At 33.9% G+C, this 26,030-nt stretch overlaps 1 protein-coding gene across 6 annotated transcripts in view; it reads left to right on the forward strand.

Moving 5' to 3' along the window:
• The window catches only part of CADM2 (cell adhesion molecule 2), a 1,108,555-nt gene that overhangs the window by 532,249 nt on the left and 550,276 nt on the right, over window positions 1-26,030 (forward strand). For 2 of the 6 annotated variants that reach the window (XM_055383166.2, XM_055383167.2), the window contains exons 1-2: window positions 5,475-9,592; window positions 16,174-16,215. The exons of the other annotated variants lie outside the window; for them this stretch is intronic. In XM_055383166.2, coding sequence (XP_055239141.1) covers window positions 8,923-9,592; window positions 16,174-16,215 — 712 coding nt within the window. In that variant the 5' untranslated portion in view covers window positions 5,475-8,922. Of the gene's footprint in view, window positions 1-5,474; window positions 9,593-16,173; window positions 16,216-26,030 lie in introns of those variants that run through there. 6 annotated transcript variants of the gene reach the window in all.

Raw genomic sequence — 26,030 nt, forward strand, 5'->3', positions numbered from 1 at the left:
GCATCTGGTCCTGCTGAGGCTGCAGGAGGTTTACAGTCAATCAAGCAGAAGAATAGTGGGAGCATGCATGTCACATGGCAAGAGTAAGAGAGAGATGCCAGGCTCTTTTAAACAATCAGATTCTGCAGTAACAGAGTGAGGAGTCATTCATTACTGCAAAGACCGCACAAGCCATTCATGAGGGATCCATCCTCATGACAAAGACCTCCCACTAGGCGCCAATCACGTTAGGAATTACATTTCCACATGAGAATTGGAACAAGTATCCAAAACATATCAGTTATTAATAATGGTTTCCTCTGCTGCAAAAGCCTCAACAGCAACAATTAAAATGATTCCTATGAATAATTATTCTTATTTTAAAAAAAAACTAAATTTCTTTAAATTTCCATTTTTATGCGGGTTCAGGGGTACACGTTCAGGTTTGTTACAAGGATGTATTGCGTTGTGCTGAGGTTTGGGCTTCTATTGATCCCATCACGGAGATAGTGAACATAGTAAACAATAGGCACTTTTTCAGCTCTTTTCCTCTCTCCCTCCTTCCTTTTGGAGTCTCCAGTGCCTACTGTTTCCATCCTTATATCTGTGTGGCCCTAAGATTTAGTCCCACTTATAAGTAAGAACATGTGTTGATTTTCTGTTTCTGTGTTATTTTGCTTACGATAATGGCCTCTTGCTGCATCCATGTTGCTGCAAAGGACATAATTTCATTCTTTGCATGGATGCATAGCATTCCATGGTGTATATGTACCACATTTTCTTTATCTAATTCACCACTGATGCGACCTCACTTTATTCCATGTCTTTGCTATTGTGAATAGTGTTGCAATGAACATACGAATGCATGTGTCTTTTTAGTAGAATGATCTATTTTCCTAGGCATATATACTCACTAATGGGATTGCTAGGTCAAATGGAGGTTCTCTTTTTAGTTTTTTGAGAAATCTCCAAGCTGTTTTCCACAGTGGCTGAACTAATTTGCAGTCCCACCAACAGCGTATAACCATTCCCTTTTCTCCACAGCCTCACCTGCATTTGTTATTTTTTGACATTTTAATAATAACTATCCTTACTGATGTAAGATGGTATCTCACTGTGGTTTTGTTTTGTGTGTCTCTGATGATTAGTGGTGTTGAGCATTTTTTCATATGTTGTTGACCACTTGTATGTCTTTATTTATTTATTTTTTAATTTTTTAGATGGAGTCTTGCTCTGTTGCCAGGCTGGAGTGCAATGGCGCCATCTCAGCTCACTGCAACCTCCAATGCCCGGGCTCAAGGGATTCTCCTGCCTCAGCCTCCCAAGTAGCTGGGATTACAGGCATGTGCCGTCATGCCCAGCTAATTTTTGTATTTTTAGTAGAGACAGGGATTTCACCATGTTGGCCAGGATGGTCTCGATCTCCTGACTTCGATCTGCCTGTCTGGGCCTCCGAAGTGCTGGGATTACAGGCATGAGTATGTCTTCTTTTGAGAAGTGTCTGCTCAAGGATTTTGCCACTTTTTAATGGGGTTGCTAGTTTTTTTTCTTGTTGATTTGTTTAAGTTTCTTATAGATTCTGAATATTAGTCCCTTCTCAGGTACATATATGTGTGTATTTTCTCCCATTCTTTTATCTGATACAAGAATACTGACCCTCACTCTTCTTTCTTTTCCATTTGAGTGACAGATCTTTCTCCATTTCTTTACTTTAAGCCTATAGGCGTCATTACATTTGAAATTGGCCTCTTGCAGTAGCAGAAAGAAGGGAAAGTTCTAAAAAATTATAAAATGTTATATCTATATATTGAAAAAATGAACTTTTATTTGATGAAAAAGATGAATATAAAAGAGTATTTTAAAGAATGTATTTAATTTTGGAAGACATTACAAAAACAAAATAGATTGTTTAAAAAACTTGTGAAATTTTAATTGTTTTGTAATTCTCATGTTTATGGTGATTTATTAAATTAGAAAATCATCTTTAAAACTTACAGCAGTATGTTTTATGAAAGAACAAGCAGTATCTCCTAAAAATCTATTATATTTTGAATTAAATCCTTTATTTTTCTTAAAGCGTAACCAGGAGGAAGGTCATGGGGTTGTGGGACAGATGTAGAGTAGCCAACATAATTGGCCTTCAAATGTCATCTTTTCTAAAGCTATCTATCTGTCTATCTATCTATCCATTTATCTATATATCTATTATGTATCTATATGTATTTGTGTGTGTGTTTTTATATATATAAATATATATACATATACACAGTCCATCCTCATTATCTGTAGATTCTGTATTTGTGAAATTGCCTACTCACTAAAATTTATCTGTACCTCAATATTAACACCTGAGGCATTTTCATAGTAATGGACATAACACACAGTGGCAAAAAATTTGGGGCCCAGCAGCACATGTTCCCAGCCAAGGTCAAAGAAGGTGACATTCTGCCATTTGTTTCACCTCTCATACTGCAAAAACATTTCCTTTTCATGGTCTGTTTATTGCCAAGTTTTTTTTTTTTTTTTTTTTTTTTTTTTGTATTTTCTGGGCTTTTTTGTAGGTTATTTCACTGTTAAAACTGTGCCCCAAGCATTGTGCTGAAGTGCTGTCTGGTGTTCCTACTTGAAAGAAGGTTGTGATGTCCCTTTCACAGAAAATAACAACAACAACTGTTAGATAAGCTCCCTTCAGGCATGAACTATAGTGCTGTTGGTCCTAAGTTCAATGTTAATGAATCAATAATGTGGGCAAGGGGAAATTCATGATTTGTATATCGGGTCACTCTGGAAAGTACCAAAGTAACATCTATAGTGAATGATGAAACTACGGTAAAGGTAGAAAAACTGCTAAATTTGTGAACTCGAGATTGCATCTAATTTTTAAAAACTTACTGGATAACACTGCTGTGAGGTTGAAAACCAATGTCTGATCATGTTACTCAAAGTCAGGAAAATGTAAGACCCTTTACATCTAGTGATTTATTATAAATTAATACTGCATATAATTAGTGTAAGAAATATGTATTAAATAAAATGGATTTAAATGGAAACATGCATAAAATAAGCTTATGTATTGATAAGCTGAGAGAAATACTGTGACCCGAGGTTCACGGGAATTTAACTCTGCATTTTCCCAATGAGCAATGGCTTTGTATTTACTAATTCAGTGTTTATGGTGACTTTGTAATACAAAAGTACTCTGAATAAAGGGAATTAACTGTGTACAATACATACTTTTACTCAGAAGGTCAACTTCATGACTTTATTGAGAGTTCAGTATGTGAATAAATAACATTAAGAATTGACATTTGCATAATGTTTTCCATGTTAAAAACCTGAAGTGTTTTCATGTATATTATATTCAGGGAGCCAGGATTTTATTTATTTCAAAATGTTGTTTCAATAGCAATAGCTTTGATATATGTATATTGAGCAGAAATTCTATTAATAATTTCAAAGTACCCGCAATAGTGTTTTTTTGACTGTAATCAGGACTCCTAACAACAACAATTACAATGAAACAACAAAGCATACTGATGTTCTTCAAGGACACAGTATGATTGACAGAGTCAAAAATAATAACAATTAATGAGGGAAAATTCTCACAGGAAATCTGAATTTTTCTTTAGTGAATTTTACATTCTGACAATGTTTCGTTTTTCAGTCATCGTGACTTTTGGTTTGTAGTAAAGATGTCAGGTATTTAAAGATCTCCTACTGGTTAAGCTGCTCTAAAGTTCCCTTGGTAGATCTACTATTTTGACACTCAAATTGTCTCAATTATAAACTCTGACATTCTCATTGGCAATTATCGGCCACTGTTGTGTGTGTGTGACAAATGACATTAATTTTAGCTTAAATATATTTATGATTATAATTAATTTATATTATGTAAATTAATATTAATGTATTATTAAATAATCTATCAAGTAGTAATTTAATTCTAAAATTTTATATATTTTAAGTATTTCATTTTAATACTTCTTATACAGATGAATGTGTTCCTTTGATTTGGGTTCATGTACCTTTTTAAGACACAGTTGGGAAAAGAAAGGTGTTTCTATTTTCTTTCCTAATGTTATGGTAGCGGGGACATTATTGATGGAGCAACCTTAGGCTGTTTTAAGATTTAATTATTTTACAGATTTTCCTAGCAAGGAGCAAAATTAGGCTGCTTTTCCTGATGTCTAAGAATTCCTTCCCTGGGTTTCCAAAATAGACGTCACATGAATTAAACCTTATGTGGAAAACTGATAAGATTTTTCAGAAAACCAGATAGATTTCAAGTTTTCAAAATATTGAAAGAATGAGTAGAGTGCTGCTTAGTTCTACAATTACTGATATGTTTTACAAATGTTACGATAGAAAGTCTTGGCCTATTGATTCAACTTTTAATTTATTACTCAGTAATTACAGTTGTGAATAGAGTCCCAAAATAATAATATTAGGGAGAGCATTTATTTGTGTATTGCCAAAAGAAACTATTTTACCTTTATATGCTTTTCAGTTCAGTTTTTCCTAACATTCTGTGAAAGGTTTAGTGAACAAAATTGCATTATTTATCCAGCGCTTCTTTAAACTTTTTGGTTTTTTAGGCAGTAAAAAAGCAGAATATATATTTTTTTCAGGAATCATAGTTTATTTTCTATAAAAAATGGTAAAAATGCTCTAGTTAATAAGTTTAAAGATGCATATGTTTGCAAGTTTCCATCTCCGAAATTGGAATGTTTGATTATAAATGATATATTATACTTTAATTGGTAAAGTTTCATCTCTTAGTAATACATAAAATAATGGTGTGTCTTATAATTGATGGCTTATTGGTTTTGATGAAATAAACTTCATTTCTGATATATTTTTTCATAGGTGGAATTTTTTTTTTTTTTTTGAGACAGAGTGTCGCTCTGTTGCCCAGGCTGGAGTGCAGTGGCATGATCTCGGCTCACTGCAAGCTCCCTCTCCCGGGTTCACGTCATTCTCCTGCCTCAGTCTCCCAAGTAGCTAGGACTACAGGTGCCCGCTACTATGCCTGGCTGATTTTTTGTATTTTTAGTGGAGATGAGGTTTCCCCGTGTTAGCCAGGATGGTCTCGATCTCCTGACCTCGTGATCCGCTTGCCTCGGCCTCCCAAAGTTCTGGGATTACAGGTGTAAGCCACTGCGCCCAGCCTGCTACTTTTTACTTGATGTGAACACTTCCTATTGTTGAGATTATGTTTGCCATGCAGTCACTGAAATTTCTCAAGGTCTGGATTTTCAAAGGGAGTTTTGCAATTAAGCTCTCGACTATCAAAGCCAACAATGGGCATTTCCCTCATTCAATTTCTGGGAATATATGTGAAAACATAGCCAAATATACTATCAAATATCCACAGAAATTATTAAAACCATTACATTTAAATGTATTAAAATATAAACGAATGTCACCAGTTGTTTTCAAATTACCAACCAAAAATCTGAAGTACCCATATAATGATTTCAATTCAGTTTTACTTATTAGCACATCTTTATATCAAGCCTTTAATGATTTGGTCAAAGCAAATAAAATAATTTATTAAAATGTGGTGATTAGGATAATGTAACATCTATTTTACTTGAAAGATCGGTATTAAATGTCAATGACTTTAAAAGTTTTAAGTATCTTCTCCTTAAATATTAGAGAAAAGATTGAGCAGAATGACACTTAAGTCTTAGATTTTGTGTAAATGCCTACCTGATGCAGAGTAAACCATTTTCACCTATGCTTTCATCCTTTGTTAAGTTAGGAAAAATAACATTTTTCACAGGAATTTACCAAGCTTTCCTTGAGATGAAATAGTATTATCAACACAGCAGGTACTCAATAAATATTTTGGAATGAGAGAATAAAGAATTGTAAGATACCTAACATTGTATGAATTTTTAAAAATATTATTACCAGTTAGCTTGAAAATATATGACAGCAGACAACTTAAATTCAAATTACTAGAAGAGAATAATAATATATTTATATCATAATTTATACTTCAATATGTATTTACATTCATATTCTTTTGTATTTAGCAGTCATTAAAACATTACATACATGTATATATACACACATATATATTTGAATATGCACACATATGTATATCTTCGTTTAATACTTTGCCAGTGGTTGCTACCAATGAGAACAAGCTCTTGGGTTCGATAATCAGTTAATGTATAAAATGTACATTGTATGAGAATAATGTAAATTTTTCGAAAAGCCAATTAAAACATTTATGATATCTCCTTTCTTATCCTTAAGCCAAACACAGCCTATCTCTAAGGTAGTACAAAAGGATATCACACAATTGGCTAGAGAAAAGACTAATATAATTCTTCTTCTAAGAAAGCATGAATTTAAACACTGAAAAAATGCAGGAAGTATTACAAAAGAATGAGAGAGTAGTGACTGAGTCTTTAGGATTCAATAAAGTGCACATCACAATGAAACTTCATTAAACATGGCTTAAAGTAAAGGACACACGGAGTAAGTAATCGAGTAGATGAACTGAAATATTACTGAGATATAAGATGTCACACCTAGGTAGAGTTTATTTACTTGTTTTCTAGAAACCCCTTAATCCACCTAGTTTCCTTCTGACCACTATTTCTTGCCACTTCGGTGAATGGAGTTCAGAATGCTGTAGATTTCAGGTCTTACAAACGAAAACAAAATTGCTCAATTAGACTCTTGAGAAAGGCTTCATTTGTCATTGTGAATTACTTTGGTCGTTGGCTACTCTTAAGGAGGAAAAAGGAAAGGGAATGAGGGATCATGCTCTGTGAACAGGTCAGATTAAACTAGCTAGAAGGGTTCATAGTGTCATATATATTGTCAAAAAAAAAAGAAAAAGAGAAAAAGAATCTTTGATAGCCGATAACTTAATTATCTGCCACTATCAGTTTGGAAGGGCTTTTAAACATGTCCAAAATATCTACCAAATTTTCAACAGGAGTGACAGCAGATTTTTAAGTAAGAATAAAAATGTAGCAGTCTTTCTAGAATAAAACTCTGACAGACTATGATGAATTACCTTATTATAGTTGCTCGCATGACAAATGTACTTGATCACTGTTTCTTCCTGGGAATAGTTGAGCTTATCCAGAGGCAAAAGTTGAAAGGAAATGAGAGCTAACTAGTAAACTTAAGTGTAATACATCAGCATTTCTATAAAAGTATTCAAGAAAACCTTATCAATTACTGTTTATGTCAACAGAAAGTGTTTCTTCTATTCCCTCATGATATAACCTTTTTTTTTTTGAGGATTTATTTAAGTGATATAGATCCCTTTTTAAAAGATTGTAAAAGAAAAATTGTAAAAGATTGTAAAAGAAAAAAAGATTTTTATTTTACAAGTTCTATAAGGTATCCAGCTTTAAAAAGATCCTCAGATAGGTTCCCACCCTAAGTTTTAGTTGAAATGGTAGCCACACATACTTACATATACTCCTAAAATAAAGTTTTACTTATTGAAATATTTTTATATGAAGAAATGACAATTCAGAAAAATAGTGGAATTAAGAAAACTCAGTGGATGTTAAAAATGTTTACTGAGTAAAAAAATTCTCAACAAGTTTATTTAAAGAAATAGTTATTTTGATTTCTGAATTTTTATCATTTCATTTCTGGATTTGCATAAGCATGCTTCTGTTGGAAAATATGCTCAGGAAGTCAAATGCATTGACAAAACAGTTATATTGATTTTTATTCCACTATTTAAGGATGAATTGTAAATAAGTCTCCTGGGTTTCATAATTTTAAATAATGCATGTATAAAGCTAAGGATTTTGGTCATTACTTAGAAATTTAATGGTAGGTTAGGTTGCATTGTTTTGCATTATTTTTCTTTATTTGAATGTAACACAATCTAGATCATGCTGGATCATTCTTTTATTATTTCTTTGAAGAATTGTGTTTCCTGAGTAGGTTGAGTATTTTATAGACAACACATTAATAGTCAAATACTTATGAACTGTCAACACCATATTATATATTTCTCTATGTACCAATTTGGATAATTGGAGTTAATGAGACCAAACGATCAAAACTAGTGTGATGTGTTCAGATAGTACATGATGTAGGAAGATCCAGCTATAAAACTATCACTTCAAAGTGGTCAATACAGATGCTCAGTGAAGCTCAGTTTTTGAAATATTATGTACCTAAGCAACACAATGAATGACTGTGCTGAGTGAATTTTACAAACCTATAGTCTTTTCTGCATTTCATTAATTTTCTTAGAGTGCACTGTGTTGAGGCAGAATGTATTACGTGTGAATAAGAAATGTCCAGTAATTTTCGAAGTGCAGATTGTGATCCATTAGTGAATTACCTTAACAGTTCAGATGTTTATGACAAAAATCAAACATAGAGAATAGAAAATATTGTGTCCGGACTTGGTGGGTTCTTGGTCTTACTGACTTAAAGAATGAAGCCGCTGACCCTCGCGGTGAGCGTTACAGTTCTTAAAGGCGGCGTGTCCGGAGTTTGTTCCTTCTGATGTTCAGATGTGTTCGGACTTTCTTCCTTCTGGTGGATTCGTGGTCTTGCTGGCTCAGGAGTGAAGTTGCAGACCTTCGCGGTGAGTGTTATAGCTCTTAAGGCGGCGCGTCTGGAGTTGTTCCTTCCTCCCGGTGGGCTCGTGGTCTCGCTGGCTTCAGGAGTGAAGCTGCAGACCTTCGCGGTGTTACAGCTCATAAAGGCAGTGTGGACCCAAAGAGTGAGCAGTGGCAAGATTTATTGCAAAGAGCGAAAGAACAAAGCTTCCACGCTGCGGAAGGAGACCTGAGCGGGTTGTCACCGCTGGCTCGGGCAGCCTGCTTTTATTCTCTTATCTGGCCCCACCACATCCTGCTGATTGGTAGAGCCCAGTGGTCTGTTTTGACAGGGCGCTGATTGGTGTGTTTACAATCCCTGAGCTAGACACCAAGCTTCTCCATGTCCCCACCAGACTCAGGAGCCCAGCTGGCTTCACCCAGTAGATACCTCACCGGGGCTGCAGGTGGAGCTGCCTGCCAGTCCCGCGCTGTGCGCCCGCACTCCTCAGCCCTTGGGTGGTCGATGGGACTGGGCTCCGTGGAGCAGGGGGCGGCGCTCATCGGGGAGGCTCGGGCCGCACAGGAGCCCACGGAGGGGGTGGGAGGCTCAGGCATGGCGGGCTGCAGGTCCCGAGCCCTGCCCCGCGGGAAGGCAGCTAAGGCCTGGCGAGAAATAGAGCGCAGCGCCGGTGGGCTGGCACTGCTGGGGGACCCAGTACACCCTCCGCAGCCGCTGGCGCGGGTGCTAAGCCCCCCATTGCCCGGGGCCGGCCGGCCGGCTGCTTCGAGTGCGGGGCCCGCCAAGCCCACGCCCACCCGGAACTCCAGCTGGCCCGGAAGCGCCGCGCGCAGCCCCAGTTCCCGCTGGTGCCTCTCCCTCCACACCTCCCTGCAAGCTGAGGGAGCCGGCTCCGGCCTTGGCCAGCCCAGAAAGGGGCTCTCACAGTGCAGCGGCGGGCTGAAGGGCTCCTCAAGTGCCACCAAAGTGGGAGCCCAGGCAGAGGAGGCGCCCAGAGCGAGCGAGGGCTCTGAGGACTGCCAGCACGCTGCCACCTCTCAATATCACAAGTGTAAGAAAGGTTATTGTTTTATGTAACTTGTGTTTCAGTTCAGTTTATATGCGTATATTCATATATACAAATGTGCTCACAGGATCACATTACACAGTGCATTTCTTTTCTCTGGGGTGTAGCCAAAAACTGAAAATCTAGGAGGGGAATCATTGATTAACACAGTAACAGCAAATAAACTGAGCCCACATTTGAGACCTTAGGTAAAGTTCTCCTCTGTGCTGTTCATCAGAACCACCTGTGGAGGTTTTGAAACATACAGAAGAATGTCTCTGATTATACCAATTAAATCCCAAACACTTGGTGTGGGATAACATTAATGTGTTTTGCTTTTGATTTAGATCTCTCCAGGCAGTTAGGGTATGCAACTAAGTCACAGAACCTTTGTCATAAAGTAGCCATCATATGTTAGAGATATATTACATTCTATGATTATACAAATTTTTATCTGTGTACCAGTCAATGACAGGAGTATCATAAAGACAAGTAGGACAATTAATTGATCAAGAGTGTTGTAAATATTGGAAACATTAAGAATGCAGTAATTGATTTTCCATCTTCTTTGAATTAAACATATGTTAGCTCTAGTCAAACAGCAATGAAACATGTTTGGTATTTTTGCTTTCGGTTATTGTTTTGGGGTTTTTTTGGTACGTTAAATTCATAATTTCATCTTTAATTTTTTTTGCTATAGGTCAAGTTTTCCTTTATCTGACAAGTCCACAATTCTTACAGTCCTTCTTTTTTAGAATAGTCAAATCTGATCCTTTTGTTTGATAAGGCAAAAGACAATTAAAACTTGCATTATAATACTACTGTAATTTCTACTATCAGCACCAGGGTGTACAGAGGAGTAAACTATTTCCCCTGCGTTATTTTCATCATCATTATTTGGTGCCTATTGTTTTGTGCATCAGGTAGTTAAATTGTGGAGATAAGGGCAGCATATATAAAGTAAACAAGTAGATTTGGACTTCAGTGTTCTTTTTCACTTTGTGTTGTTTGTTTTGTTCTGCTTAATTTAGCTGCTCTTTAGCTTGTAACTCTCAAAGTCAGTGGAAAGTCAAAGTCAGAGAAGATCTAAATGTTATAAACACGTTTGACCAGCCCCAGTGATGTGTATAAGCTTGACATCTATTTAGAATGTATGAATTGGACCAGGACATGCAACATTAACTTTCCAGCCTTATTCCTGATAGTTTTCAATAACATGTTAAAATTCAGCAGCATGTGTTGAAATGTAAAATGAACAGAGCATAAATTTAAAATGAAATAATTTCAGAGTTTGTATTTTAATTACACAAAAGTCTTCTGATTTTTTTTTTTTTAAGAGCCGGGATATCACTATGTTGCCCAGGCTGGACTCCAACTCCTGAGCTCAAGTAGATCCTCCTGCCTTAGCCTCCCAAAAAGCTAGGACTACAGGCACACACCATACCCCATGGCTTCTGCTATTTACTCCTCAGTCGGTTTGGCCTTTGTGTTTTTGGATTCATGTTAATTCTTTTTAACTGATATATACTTCATGAAAGATGAAATACTGTCATGGTAATTTCAATAATTTTTGCACTACAATTCCTCTCTTTTATTAAAAGTAAAATTATCATTATAGAATTAACTACCAAAAATACAGTGTTTTGCCCAACATTTTAAATGTTATAGTCCCAAAAATAAATATTCTAACACTTAAATTATTTACTTTAAAGCACTATGCTACGGAATAATTTATCTAAAACAAGGTTTTTAAGTATGAAAAACATTAATTATGATAGTAAAATAAATGTATGAAGGTAACCCGGAGAATGTATTTCCAAGTTTGTATTTAAATTCAGCTATGCAGATATATAATATTTGTAAAGTTATTTCTGTGAAAAAGAATCCATATGTACTTATTATTTTAAGAAAGGTTTTTGCCCTGTCACCCAGTGTATTTTTTTTTTTTTTTTTTTTTGAGACACAGTCTTGCTGTGTCACCCAGGCTGGAGTGCAGTGGTGCGATCTCGGCTCACTGCAACCTCCACCTCCCTCCCATGTTCAAACGATTCTCCTGTCTCAGCCTCCCAAGTAACTGGGGCTATAGGCATGCACCACCATGCCTGGCTAGTTTTTTGTAATTTTAGTAGACATGGGGTTTCACCATGTTGGTCAGGCTGGTCTTAAACTCCTGATCTCAAGTGATCCGCCTGCCTCAGCCTCCCAAAGTGCTGGAATTACAGGCGTGAGCCACCGTGCCCGGCCTTTTTAAACGACAACAAAAAAATACATTATATCTTTGTTATGAAACATTATTTATATCCAAACATTATTTGAAATCCATATGATCTGTCACTTTGCAAGTTTAGCTCCTCCATTAAGCAATCATTTCTTCAAGGAATATAATCTTAGTTAACATATTTGTCTTCATAACTCTAGGGCCCTCCATGGTGTTTAAATGAGAGAGTGAAAGAAAGAAGAATTTAAACTTTTGTGCTCCTCAGCAATATTATATTTAAGGATTTTTACATATCAATATTTTCTCATGCTCTCAAAATGTGTCAAAGAAAGTTAATAAGCATATCTGTTTCTGGGGGATAATTTAACCAGTTTTACACTTGTGGCAGCATCTAGGTATGCAATTACAAATAAAATGTTCTTGCACTTTTTAAAAGTGCAGTTACTGTTTACCTGAGTTGTAAAAACTATAGATATCTGATGAATTTTGCCTTGGATATGCATTTTTGCTTATTTTGGCACAATAGTGAGTCTCCTTATCAATAGTAATGATTTCTTACATTTCTCAACGTGTCCCAGTGGAAAGATCTTTGAAGATTACCTATTCCAACTGCCTTCAATATATAGATCAGGAAAGAAAGTACAAAGAGGTGAAATCTTGGACTTGCCTTCATGGACTTTCCTATTTCGCTTCAGAAATAGGCCTCCATGAGCACGTATTGTTTTCTGTATTATATCCTTTGGCTTTTTATGACCTACTATTTCACCTGATAACCACAATATTATTATTTGATGAATTACATATTATTAGACATTTTCCCCCCAAAATAACCTATCCCAGTAGTCAGCAAACTATGACACTTTGTAGAAACAGTTTCCTGGTCTCGGTCTTATACTATGATCTAAATAATGTGTATTCTGTGAAGAGACAGACAGTTTAGCTGTGCATAAGCAAGTTTGTTGCTAACCCTTGTGCAGAAACAGAGACTACACTTTAAAAAGGCAAACACTTTTTCTACTTCCAGCTACTTGGATGTTGGACCTGAGAGGGGTTAAGGTGACAGTAAAAGCCTCAATTAAAGTGAAAAAAATGGGTTCTGGAATAAAAGAACTCAAAGGGCAAAATAAAATATGGGAAATGCTTTTGGCTAGAAGATTAGTATCTCCTTATCTGAGAAAAGAAGTCCAGTGGGAATCAGGTAAATGTATAAAGGAAAATTCTTTGGTCTTGTTTTAAGTTTAATAATGAATAAGCCCAGTAGTTTAGGACTTTAGAGATTTTAAAACCTGAGTGCAAAGTGGGAAAAGAACAGAGTGAATTTTCTGAGTGAAAACGAAGAGCCTCATCCTGAAAGGATATCTGTGTGTGTGTGTGTGTGTGTGTGTGTGTGTGTGTATCGAGGGTGTACACGCCCATGTTTACCAGAAACAGTGGCTGGAGATCAATGTCCAACGTGAAGCCAAAATATTTATATTTAAATTTTAGCCCTAAATGTGCATATGTCACAAGAATTCTGTGAATATATTAAATCATATTTTAATTGATGTTTTTATGAAGAATGTGTTGCTTTTGAAAGAAAGAAAAAGGAATGATGATCTCCAAAGTAACCTGAAAAGACTGTTGAACTAGAGTTCAAGAGCTATGGGACGCTAACCAAATCTCTAGACTTTACTATTTGACATTTAAAACATGAGAGCTGAACTAAAACTTACCTAAGTTCTTTCCAATCTTAAATGCTTATATCCAGCATCCAAAAGCTGGGGGCAGTAGCAGGAGGAGGTTGGTGGCAGTTATAAATAAACTATAGTAGGGGAAAGTAGAAATTGTTATGAACTATTTTGACACAGGGTTTCTATAACAACCAGCCAGCACGTCATTTTGGAAACATAATCCCTTATGGTATCACTATCATGATCATGGTCCAAACAATATTGCAATTTATATCCTGGTAGGCTACTGTGGTCTGGTTAGGAAATTGATATACTATTTAGCTTTCTCCAGTGACTGCATTTCAGAAAAATAGGTATACACACAATTAAATGACATGTTTAACAGATTCAAGTTACATTAACTGTTTTTAGCTTTTTAAATATTATACCTCATGTCTGTAATATAAATTTAATTATGGTTTCCATCCATGAGGGCAGTGATGGTCTGCGTGACATTAAAAGTGATGGTTTGTTAGCAACATCCTATTTTACAGAAAAGCATTGTGAGATGTGTGACAATAATAAATAGTTATATCAAAAATGAATTAAAACCACTATATAAATAGGTTTCTGGTTTTAGGAAACAGCCTGGCACAGTTAAAATCATACTGCTTCCTGAACACAGTTTAGAGAGTCAGGCAATATTAAAATTAAATACTCTATCCATTTAAAGTAGCACTCCAAAAAATATATATAGTATTTAGCTTATTATAAAATAATGGAAGAATCTTCTTATATTAAAATCTCACAGAGTGCCAATATTCCTATAATCATGGTAATAATAATTTAGAATCTGCCCTCTCACAAGAATCTAGGACAGTCTACAAGTAATAAACAAAAAAAATAAAGCAATGTGGGCTCAGTGCCCAGATGATCTCAAATATGTGTAATGGAACAAAGAAAGAAAATAAATACTTATAAGCAAAATCACTCCATGAAGGAAGAAAAAATGGAATAGTAATTGGTCAAAATTGTGGTAGAAAATAATTATAGGGTGCTCATGAATCTCCTTTATAAGAAGCTATGTGTATCTAAGAATCTTTTTTTTTCCTGCTTTAGAATTCTTCAGAAGTACCTTTGAGATAAATACAAAAGAAACAAAGGAAGCTACCTGTACATCTACCATTTTACAACACAAGAAAACTGCAACCGATGTAAAATGTGCAAATCTGCCTTAACCATGTTAATTGGAAAATCAGCATATTCCAATTAGAAATTCTTCTTCTCAAAACAGACATTATGTAAAATGAATTACATTTTTATTGGTAAATAGCAATTTGTTTTACATTCTGAAAATTGCCTAAAATTGCTCTCTAATGTCCTATTGATGTGACATTGCAGTTTATTGAACCACAAAACACTTTTGCTTTTTTCAGTTTTAATTTTTTTAATTTTAATGAAATTTTGTTTTGTTTGAGCTTTACGAAGTTAAATAACCAGTCAATAAAATAAACCAACATACCTATGTATTCAATATTCAACTCTCCTAGATTTTATTGGATACTCACTTAACTACTGATTTTTTGCTTTCCTATGTGATTAGTTCAATTAGTCTTTCATTCATCTATCTATTTATTTATTTTATAAAAACAATTGAGTTTCTACTTCATATGTAATACTGTGCTAGGTATTGTATTAAAAGGATAAATATAATTCCTGGTCACAAGGCAATCAAAAAATAGTAGACATTAAAAATAAGTAATGTAATGAGGGTTCATAAGCTCTAGTTTCCAATATCCAATACAAAACATAGATTTCCAAGGGTTATACAAGAGTAAGCAGTTCATAAGTGCATAGATGTAATTATATTGGAATTTTAAATGTAATTTTAAAACATTTATAACCCCAATAAGGTACTCAACTAATATTTCACACGTTAGACCTTTCGAATGCCTACCCTCACGCTTCAGTTGATGTAAACTACCCCGGTTTAAAAGCACACCTCACCCCTAGGAAGGGACCAATATGCCCTATAGGTTTTGGCTACTTTCTCAAATTGGATATGGGTGGGTACACAGGAAAATATCCACTTGTAAGGATCATAAATGCTCTGTAAAACATAACAATTTATTTAACTTTACCTTCTAATTTACTAGGATAGAAGAGTAAAATGTGACATTTCCAGTCTTACCACAGACCTATACTTGTGCTTGTAATTTGCAAACAGCGTAATTCTTTACATACTTTGTTATTTCCACTGCATTGTTACTGAACCTGATTCTAAACAGACCTGTTTTTTAAAATTTTTCAGGAAAGTAAATGTGGATAGTATGAATGATACTGTAGTAACACCAGAAATAATACATTTGTAATAAGGATGTTTCTAAGCTGTTTTGGAAAGTAATACAGTTCCACCGATGTTTTTTATTTGATACATTGTATGCTGGTGGCAGGAAAGAACTGACAAAAATAGATGTCTTCAACTCAATAAAAACGTATTTGCCACCAAGGCATCTATAAAGGTTCTTTTGACTATGCATTTTTGGAAACAACATTCCATTTGATTGTGTCACATCATAAAGATCTCCGGGGTGCAAAAGAAAATAGGGGTTGGAATGAGAATTGTGACTGTTATCCACCATCTCTCATTTTGTCCACTGCAAACTTCGAAATAATATCCCTTTGAAACTAATGGCATGTTTTATTTCTTTCTGTTTTAGGTAAGCACATTAATCATTCCAGTGTAATCAGACTGCATCAAGGTAAAACAAGAAAAAGTGGTGAAATTATATCTTATAGCAATGTTCAATATATAAATATATATGTGGTTTTGAAAAAAATGTTTTAAAACCAATGTTCTTTTAAAATTTTTTTCAACTCTCATTACATTCACAGGGTACATGTACAGGTTTGTTAGATGGATGCATTGCATGATGCTGAAGTTTGGAGTATATTGATCCCCATCACCCAGGTAGTGAGCAGAGAGGCTAATAGGTAGTTTTTCAGCACTTTCTTCTCTTCCACTCTCCCTACTCTGGTAGTCCCCCATTGTCTGTTATTCCCATCTTTATGTCCATTTGTACCCAATGTTTAGCTCCCAAGCTCCCACTTATAAGTGAGAACAGGCTATATTTAGTTTTCTGCTCCTGCATTAATTCACTTAGGAGAATGGCCTCCAGCTGCAACAATGTTGCTGCAAAGGGCATGATTTTGTTCTTTTTTATGGCTAAATAGTATTCCGTGGTGTATGTGCACCAGATTTTCTTTATCCAATAGACTGTTGATTTCATGTCTTTGTTATTGTGAGTAATGCCACAATGACCAATATTCATTTTTGTGTTTGTTTTGTTATGACATCAATTCAGTAAACTCAATCTCTGTATTATATGGAATTTCTAAAATATTTATTAACTGCTAATATTATTAAAGGATTTATTCTTAAAGTAAGAAATGCAAATTAGAATAAATTTTAAATGCAAAACTATTTTGTTAGCAATGTGCAAATTTATATTTTTGCAGCACGTATTGCATCTAAAAATAAAATATAAAAAAGAAGTGATTTTCAAATACAAAAAGATACTTCATATACATATTGATTTTAAAGAATGAACAGTTTGTAAAGATCATACATACAACAGAAAAAATTGAGGACTATTAATAAATATTATTTATCATTCTGAAGATTAGTTAAAAACATATAAGGAATAAACTTCTCTGTAAAAAATGAATTAATCATTTCCCTAGGGAAAATATGGATTGTCTGTAAAATTCATAATATTGCTTTTTGTGAACTAAATCAAATTCTATTTTAACATGCTAGTTTTGCATTCACAACTTAGAGAAGAGGCCAAGTTTAATCATAGTTATGAGGAAACACACGTTCCAATGCTTTCTAGAGATATGTGTAATATCTAAATTAATATATTCTAAAAAATATTTGTTCTGCTTCCAAAATAGAAGATTGCTTATAATTATTTTAAATTTAGCCTGCTTATTTCATGCTTAAGTTGGAGGCCATGAGAATTCAAGTTTGTAGAAGCATATTCTATCCAGTATAGGCAGGCATTTTTAGAGACGCAAAACCAAAATTAGTTCTTTTTGGAACAAAGTCCTCAAATTGGTAGTTAAGGAACCTACATGGCTTTAGAATTTTGTACTCTTGAGTCCTGCAATGCTGAAAGGGAAGGCAAAGTCTCATTTTGCCTTCTCAGAAAAAAAGGACAAAGTATTTTAATTAATCAAGACCCATCGTCATTCATTTATAATAGTTTGATAGTAAATAATAATTTACTTTTATTTTGATGATTATACATTATGCCACATCTCTGGGGTCCTATGTAGTAAATGATCTAATAAAACAACATGAAAATGAAAAATATATGAATACGTGCTTTTACCCAAACAAGTAAAAATGTAAACCAAAGAAATAAAAACCTCAACAGCAAAATATTCTTTATCATATTATAAATCAGCTTATTTTATTGGCTTTTGTCATTTCCCTTTAAATAAAGAGTAGAAAAAACTTTTTTGGCATAAACTGTTAGTTGGATTCCAGTTAATTGATGCTTTACTTAATGTAAGCATTCTAGACTGCATGATATATGTTCCTTGTCCATTTGAGGCTCTACTTTGAATGTAAATACCCAACAATGACATTATGAGTCTAAGATTGATAGTTATTTGATTTAGCAACATCTGTTGTTGTTTAATGTACTCCAAGCAGATGCTCTTTCTTGATATTTAACATACAATTTGACTTACTCTTATGATATAAACCCTTACCAGAAGAATGTTATTGTTATTTGAATATAGCTATTAGTATTAGCAATTGTATATGTCTTTGCTCAAACAAATGTCTGTAGACTGGGTCAAGCATCGTTAACTTCTATAAGAATGGCAATGGACAAACTCTTTGAATCACTTACTTCTTACAATGACAGAATTCTTTCATGTGCCAGGGCATCTAGAGTCATTTTTTTCAATTAGCAATTTTTTTCTTTTAATGTTCTTGGAGGATTAATGAAAACACAACAATATGAACTATCAGAATGATGTGCTTTTCTATGTTCATCACTGTATTTTAAACCTGCCACATTACACAAAGAGTTGTAATGAGAATAATACCTTGAGACAGACACTACTGTTTATTTGATTCTCTATTCACGTTTCGTAATATGCCTCAAAACAATAAAAACCTACATAATTGTAACTGATCACATTGTTTCATGGTTTATATGAGTACTCACAGGGATTTAGGATAAATATAAGAGTGATCATCCTGAGGATTAGAGAATTCTGATCAAGGTTTTACTGGGCAGAGAATATCTTTGAAATGTAAGCAAAAATGTGTTTGTCCTAGGAAGGACATTCAATATATATAATATCATAATAGAGATTACATGCACTGTAACTCTAAGAAGACCTTGATGTCCTATAATGGGATATGCATCTGATTCCCCTTTTCTGAGAAAGTCTCTTATTCAGTGTTAACAATCCAATGATATCTTGTGACCTTTTCTATGCAAATATGAACAATTTGAGGCTATCACAATCTCTCATGCATTGCTCCTTAAAGGGACATTCTTAATTGCTTTTATAATCGCAATTTTATTTTAACCTCCATTACCTATAATATCTTCCTTGAAGCTTGAAATTAACTTTTCTTTCTTCAACATTTTATCCTTTCCTATTTTGGTAAGCAATGATTTTACTTTTCCGCCAAAGTTTTAGGGGGTTTCATCCAGCATAGACATGATTAATTCACTATGATAAAGTATATCTTTATTACCCTATTCTATTAATCACATTCACTGAAAGAGAAGCATGTCTTTCTTTTCTATGGAGACTTTTCAAAGATATACTGTCCTTTTGCATATAGAAGTAAAACTAATGGTGTTATAAAAATAGTACAAAAAGTCTTTAGATATTTTCTTGGTAATTAGGCTGTTTTATACCCTCTCACTTAATTTCTTGTTAACTCAATCCTTTTGTAATCATCAGATAGGCATCTGTTAAGTGACTGACCTAGAAATCAAAGTTGTAACCTTAGTCTACTCAGAATAATACTCTAAACAATAATGGTAACCCCATTTAGGCTATAATTTGAGAAAGAGAATAAGATCAGTTAACAAATGTAACATCACCTTTTAGATTAGTTAACAAAGATAACATCGCCATTAGATTTTCGAAGATAACACCATCTTTTTTTGATGTTAACAAAGATAACATCATCATTGGATTTTCTTTTCTACCTAAGAGTTTCTCTTTTCTTTTGTTTCTTTCTTTCTTTTTTTTTTTTTTTTTTTATTATATGGAGTCTGGCTCTGTTGCCCAGGCTGGATTGCAGTGACATGATCTCGGCTCACAACAACCTCTGCCCCCGGGTTCAAGCGATTCTCCTGCCTCAGCCTCCCGAGTAGCTGGGACTACAGGAGAGTGCCACCACGCCCACTAATAAATATATATATATATATATATATTTTGTATCTTTAGTAGAGACAGGGCTTCACCATGTTGGCCAGGCTGGTCTCAGACCTCAAACTCCTGACCTCGTGGTCCACCCGCCTCAGCCTCCCAAAGTCCTGGGATTACAGACATGAGCCACTGCGCTTGGCCCTAAGTGTTTCTTTGAAACAGGCTGAATATGCCATCCCCTCCTTAAAGTTAAATGTATTTAAATATGTTCCTATTACTACTGATTTATGAGGCAACGACAATGCATATTTCCTTATTCTAAAATTAAATAAGGCAATTTAGCCTTTGTGTTTGTGTAATTAAACAATAGTGACAACTTTAATTTTTAAACTACACAAACTTGTCATCCTCATTAAGGAAAGGAAATCAAATACAACTGTAATAACAAGTGATTAAGCATTTTAAAGTTTCAAATGGGCAGTGAATGTGCACTTAGAAGAAAATGTTAATAATATTCATGATCTTTTTAGTTTCCATGCCACAGTCCTCAAATGTTTGAGTCTGTGATGTGAATAATCAATTCATGGTCAAATTTGGCCCATGAAGTTGAAAGTTCTCCTAATGCAGATCCTGTGTTCCATTGTCTTTTGTGAGCTCCTTTTACTCAGAATAGTGTTTGGCATATTTTTAGGCTGTTATGAATATTTCTGTTATTGTTAGTGATAGATTCATTTGTTAGATTATTTTATTGATAAAAGCTCTGTATTGGCTCCATGCCAGATTCCACACAACAGAATTGACTTTCACAAATTATTTATTATAAATTATCTGTCTCAAGCTTCTTCTTATAGTAAGGAAACATAAATAAGTTGGTAGGCAGGTAGGTAGGTAGATAGAAAAAATAGAAGGAAAATCATAATTTCCTTTAAAACTAATTGTTCAATATCATAATCTTTTCAATTACCAGAGATTTTAGTAATACAACCATTAGTTTCATATAGTAGTCTTTTAAATAAGCAGTATATATTTAGTGTAGCCTTTTTTCCCCAGAATCTGTGCCAACTTCTTAAGATACAAAAGAGATGACATGAAACATGTTCTCAACGTCACAATCCAATTATAGGTCTATTATTTATAAAAAGAGATATAAGAAAGGTTCAACTGGGGCAAATAATTTCAAAATGGACAAAAATAATTTATTTTTAAAATCATACTTCCAAAATTGTACCTTTGAACTACCTCTTTCAATGGTTAGACATTGGCAACTGAATAAATGCAAAGGTACATTAATAAATTAAATTTAAGTTATTTGTTTAATACCATTTACAGTTTATATTTTACTCAAATCCTTTTCACTTCCTTAATTTTTCCAACTGATCACAGAATACCTGTTTTCTATTGTTCCTTTGAACACTTTGTCATTTTTATTTATGCACAATTTTCTAACAATATATTAGTATATAGTATACAGTATAAAGACAACTACACCACTCTGGTTATTTTAAGCTTAAAAGAATAATCTTATAATCTATAGAATCACAATCATGGATCTATAATAACCTAGTCTCTTAGCTCAAGAAAAATAAAATTATTATTGTGTGATGGTTAGATCTTTAAAAAAAACACAATTTCAATTTTACTCACTTTTATACATAAAATACTTCAAGAAAAGCTTACTGTAAAAAATTATTGATGCTACCATTACTTGTGGTTTAGCTTTAATAATCAAAGTTCTAGATCTATTTCAAATGAATTATTTTGTTGTTTTAGATCTCAGATTATTAAAGTACTAAGAAATTATTTTGAATTTATTCTAGGATTTATAGCCCTTGGCAATTTCTAAGCCAAGTGCCATTGTAAATGAGAATATATATCAACTTATATATTTAATCTCAGCTGAAAACATACCCTCTGTACTAACCTAAGTGATTCAGTTGTATTATTTCAGGAATCTTAGGCTGTCAATATCATTAGAATTATATCATCATGATTTTAACAAGATGACAGCCATGACTATGCTTAACTCTAAAACTCAATTTTGTTAGATTTTATTTTGTTCTTCAAGCTGCACAGTTATGCAGACAGTATTGAAGATGCTTTCCAAATATTTCCCCATTAGTTTAATTAAAAATATATGAAGACAACTAGAATAATAAAAGATTAATTATTTAGAAAGCAGCTTATTTAGTACTTATACCCCATTTCCAAATAGTGAGCAGAATCAAATTATGGAGACAAATATCATTTCTTACTTATTATTTAACCTCTGGTTCAAACACTGATTTAAGTTATTTATTTTTTGTAGGGGTAGGGAACGGCTGTAAGTGTGTGGCGAATATAGTGCTCATTTTTGTTCCTATGTGATAGGCCTCTTTCAATACTTTCTTCTTATTTAGAAAGACAAATGCATGACTCTAGGACACAATTCAGCTATGTTTTCTTTTTTTTGTGTGTGTGACAGAGTCTCTCTCTGTTGTCCAGGCTGGAGTGCAGTGGCACAATCTCAGCTCACTGCGATCTCTGCCTCCCGGGTTCAAGCAATTCTCCTGCCTGGAGACTACAGGTGTGCACCACCATACCTGCCTAAGTTTTATGTTTTTAGTAGAGATGGGTTTTCGCCATGTTAGCCAGGCTGGTCTCAAACTCTTGGCTTCTAGGGATCCTCCCACCTCAGTCTCCCAAAGTGCTCGGATTACAGGCGTGGGCCACCACGTCCAGCCTCAGCTGTTTTTCTGAAACTAAGAATCAACTTTGGTTTCCAATAACATGTTCTTCATTTCTTTCTCAGACTTCAACAAAAGCATCTTTAACATTCATATTCTTACCAACATTTCGTTTAAAACAATCTAGGCTTTTTTTTTTTTTTTAAATCAAATCCCAAAGTTACTTCTACATTTGTATTTGTTACATCAGCTCTCCACCGCCAGGTAACCACATCTTATTGTTTATATGAGCAAAAATGTTTTCTTTCACAGTTCTGGGAGCCAGAAGTCTGAAATTAGTTTCACCTGGGAAAAATTAGTGTTCGTGGGGCCACGCTTCCTCTGGAGTTTTAAGGGAGGAATCTGTTCCTTGCCCCTTCCAACTCCTGGTGGCTGCTGGCATTCCCTGGCTTATGGCCGCATCACTTCAGTCTCTGCCTACATGGTCACTTTGCCTCCTCCTTTTTTCATGGTCTCCCTCTTCCACACTCTCATTAAGGACATTGTAATGGCATTTAAGGCCTACCCAGATGATCTGGGATAATCTCTTCATCTCCAGATCTTCAATTTAGTCACCTCGGCAAAGATTTTTTTCTTATAAAATAACATTTACAGGTTTCAGGAATTAAGATTGGATGTCTTCACGGAACATTTTTCCAGCCTGCTACCAGGGCCATTTTAGAATTCTGCCTACCATATTCCTGAAAAAAGAAAGTTATACTATAGTTTTCAGAGTACTTCAGGACTAGTCATATTTGTTTTATTAATTCCCTTTAATCATGGAATATAGTATAATGTAAATAATTATAAATATATGTATAATAGAGCATTACACAAATTGTCTAGTTTAGGCAGAGCATACATTTGTCATTACTTTCATCTCTAATTCATTTCAAGTCCACATTCTCCCTTGTTTGGAAATGATGGCAGTAGGGAGGAAGTAGCACAAGCACCCTGTTTTTGCCTTTCTTAAACAACTATAGCAGTAATAGATATTTGATAATCCTTTACAAAGTAAAGAATACAAAATAAATATGTACTTGAGCGATATATTTCTCTCGAAGTCATGCTTAATTTTTTTCTTTTTAATCTTATTTCTTTTGTAAAATCATATTGGATTTTATTCTCAGCCAATTACTTACTCAATTATATCGTTATAGCAATCATAAATCAATATTTGTATTATATAAACTGGTTCTTCCACTAATTAGATCTGTGGTTTAGTTTCTTTTGTTTATATTGGAATAATACTTACCCAACGTATTCATTGTAAAAAGCCAATATCGTATGGCTTATATTTTGCTAGTGTAATGAAGCATTTTTGTCATTTTTACCTGACTCATTATAATATTAATGAACACGACATCAACTTTTTACATGTTTTAGCAAGTGAAGTTCTAAGAAGAGCTTGGACTGTAAGCTAATGACTACAATGCAGTATAAACACCGAAGTGACATTGAGTTAGTTATAGAGTTAAAGTAAAACCACAGCTACATTGATTTTCTATTCGGAAGAAATAGTGAATACTTTGGCAAAGTTCCTGGTACTATTTTAAATATATGAATACAAGTTAGAGAAAGCAATCCCGTAGAGGTTTTATTTTATCTTTATACCCACCGAATTTGTAAGGAGATTGCATGATGAGAAAAGATTCCACTTCACTGAGTAAAAAGTGTGAAATATGTTGCAAAACAGAATGTGTATTTTTATTAACAATTAACATTAATTTTGTCAATCAGATGCACTAAAATCTACCAACAGTACTATTGTCCCTGGGGACTATTATAAAATATCAGTATGTTAATTCATTTTAATTTCATATGCATAATATGCTTATTATTGTTTATGATTGATTAAAGGACATTGTTACAGAGGTAAACTTCAACTCTTTCATTTAGAACTCAAAGTGAACAATATCATCTGTGAATTATTTACATATGTAATTAACAAGGATTTTCATAAAAAGTCTCCTTTTAAAAAAAGTAGCATACAGATTATTATATATTGTTTATTGAAAATTGTCATGTATATAAAATATTTATTTTATTTAGTATATAAGAAACACAAATGTAAAGAAAACATTTTCTCACTAACTGATCAAAATATGTTGATTTCTACATATATATCTAAATATATTAATATTTTAGTCCATGTGCACAATGCTAATTCTGAATTTTTATAACTACTAAGAAGGAAAATAATGTTTTAAGCACTTACTCTGTGCCGTGTACTGTGATACAGAAACTTTATTTGCATTGCGTCAATGCATTCTTGCAATTATATTTTTAGGAAGAAAAAATATTGCCACTTTCCTACTTGAGTCATAGCTGTAGGAAACTATTTGGATGTTTATATAGATTCATCTTCTATTAGACACTTATCAGTCATCTCTAGCTTATATCAGAGAGGAGAAAGTAATACAAATTTGTCTGGTTGTCTTAAGAAATTTATTTAAAGAAATACATTAATTAAAAAAATGAAAGTAAACCTGGGCAAATTTGAACTAGGTATTTTTGGACATGCATGTTTTTAAGTAATAACTGAGCTTAATTCCAAATTATTGCAGATTAAGGGGTGGATTGTATTGTTTTTCATGGTGGAAAAGTTTTTGGAATGGCTTCTTAGTATACTAAACTGTGATAATCAGGATAGCTTGAGTATGGCCAGTTTCCAGTGAGAATTTATGCTATTCCATAAAACAAAATGTGGTACAACATAACGTACCTACAAAAATGAGTATTGCCATGAAGTTACATGATGCACCATCTGATTTCCTATGTAAACTCATAAAATTATTCAGTGATCTACTTTTCTTAATTCGTCTTCAGCAAAGTAAAAATGAACGCAATTGTTTAGAGAAAGCCTGTGTAAATCCACTTTTCCTCACAAATGAAACTCTAGGAATAAAGCAGCTATTTTAGAACAGATTTCTGTGATTGTTTGCATTCTCACCTCAGCTTTGGATGTGCCACAGTAATATATTTTTATTATTTTCCTTGATTTTAGGCAAATCCATTATATAACTGAATAAATGGCCTCTTTTTGAGGAATTAGGCTTTTTCCCCAGAAGAATTACATATCCATGTATGAAAGCTTCATAGATCTAAGCTAACTATGTTTTTACACTCAGTGCTATCAGCTACTTATGGCTATACGCTTATCGATATCATTTGCATTTAAGTGAGATGATTAGGTCACTCTTTTATGTTTGCGTCTTTGTTTACTGAAACAGCACTGTTTAGGATTTGTTTGCTTTAATGATTGTAAGCATGTGATTCTCCCTGAAAGCAATTCTTTTCTGTAAATGAATATTTGGAAAATGAAAAGTAATTAAAGATTAACAAAAGTAAGCAAAATGGATTTTTAAAGCCCCTTAATTATTATTTAAGACACAATGGGCATTTAAGATAACCAATCTTCCGCAGAAAATTTAAAACCCTGTAGCTAATTTACATATTCA

Source organism: Gorilla gorilla, chromosome 2 (genome assembly GCF_029281585.2).
Source record: "Gorilla gorilla gorilla isolate KB3781 chromosome 2, NHGRI_mGorGor1-v2.1_pri, whole genome shotgun sequence".
Classification (NCBI taxonomy): Eukaryota; Metazoa; Chordata; class Mammalia; order Primates; family Hominidae; genus Gorilla; species Gorilla gorilla.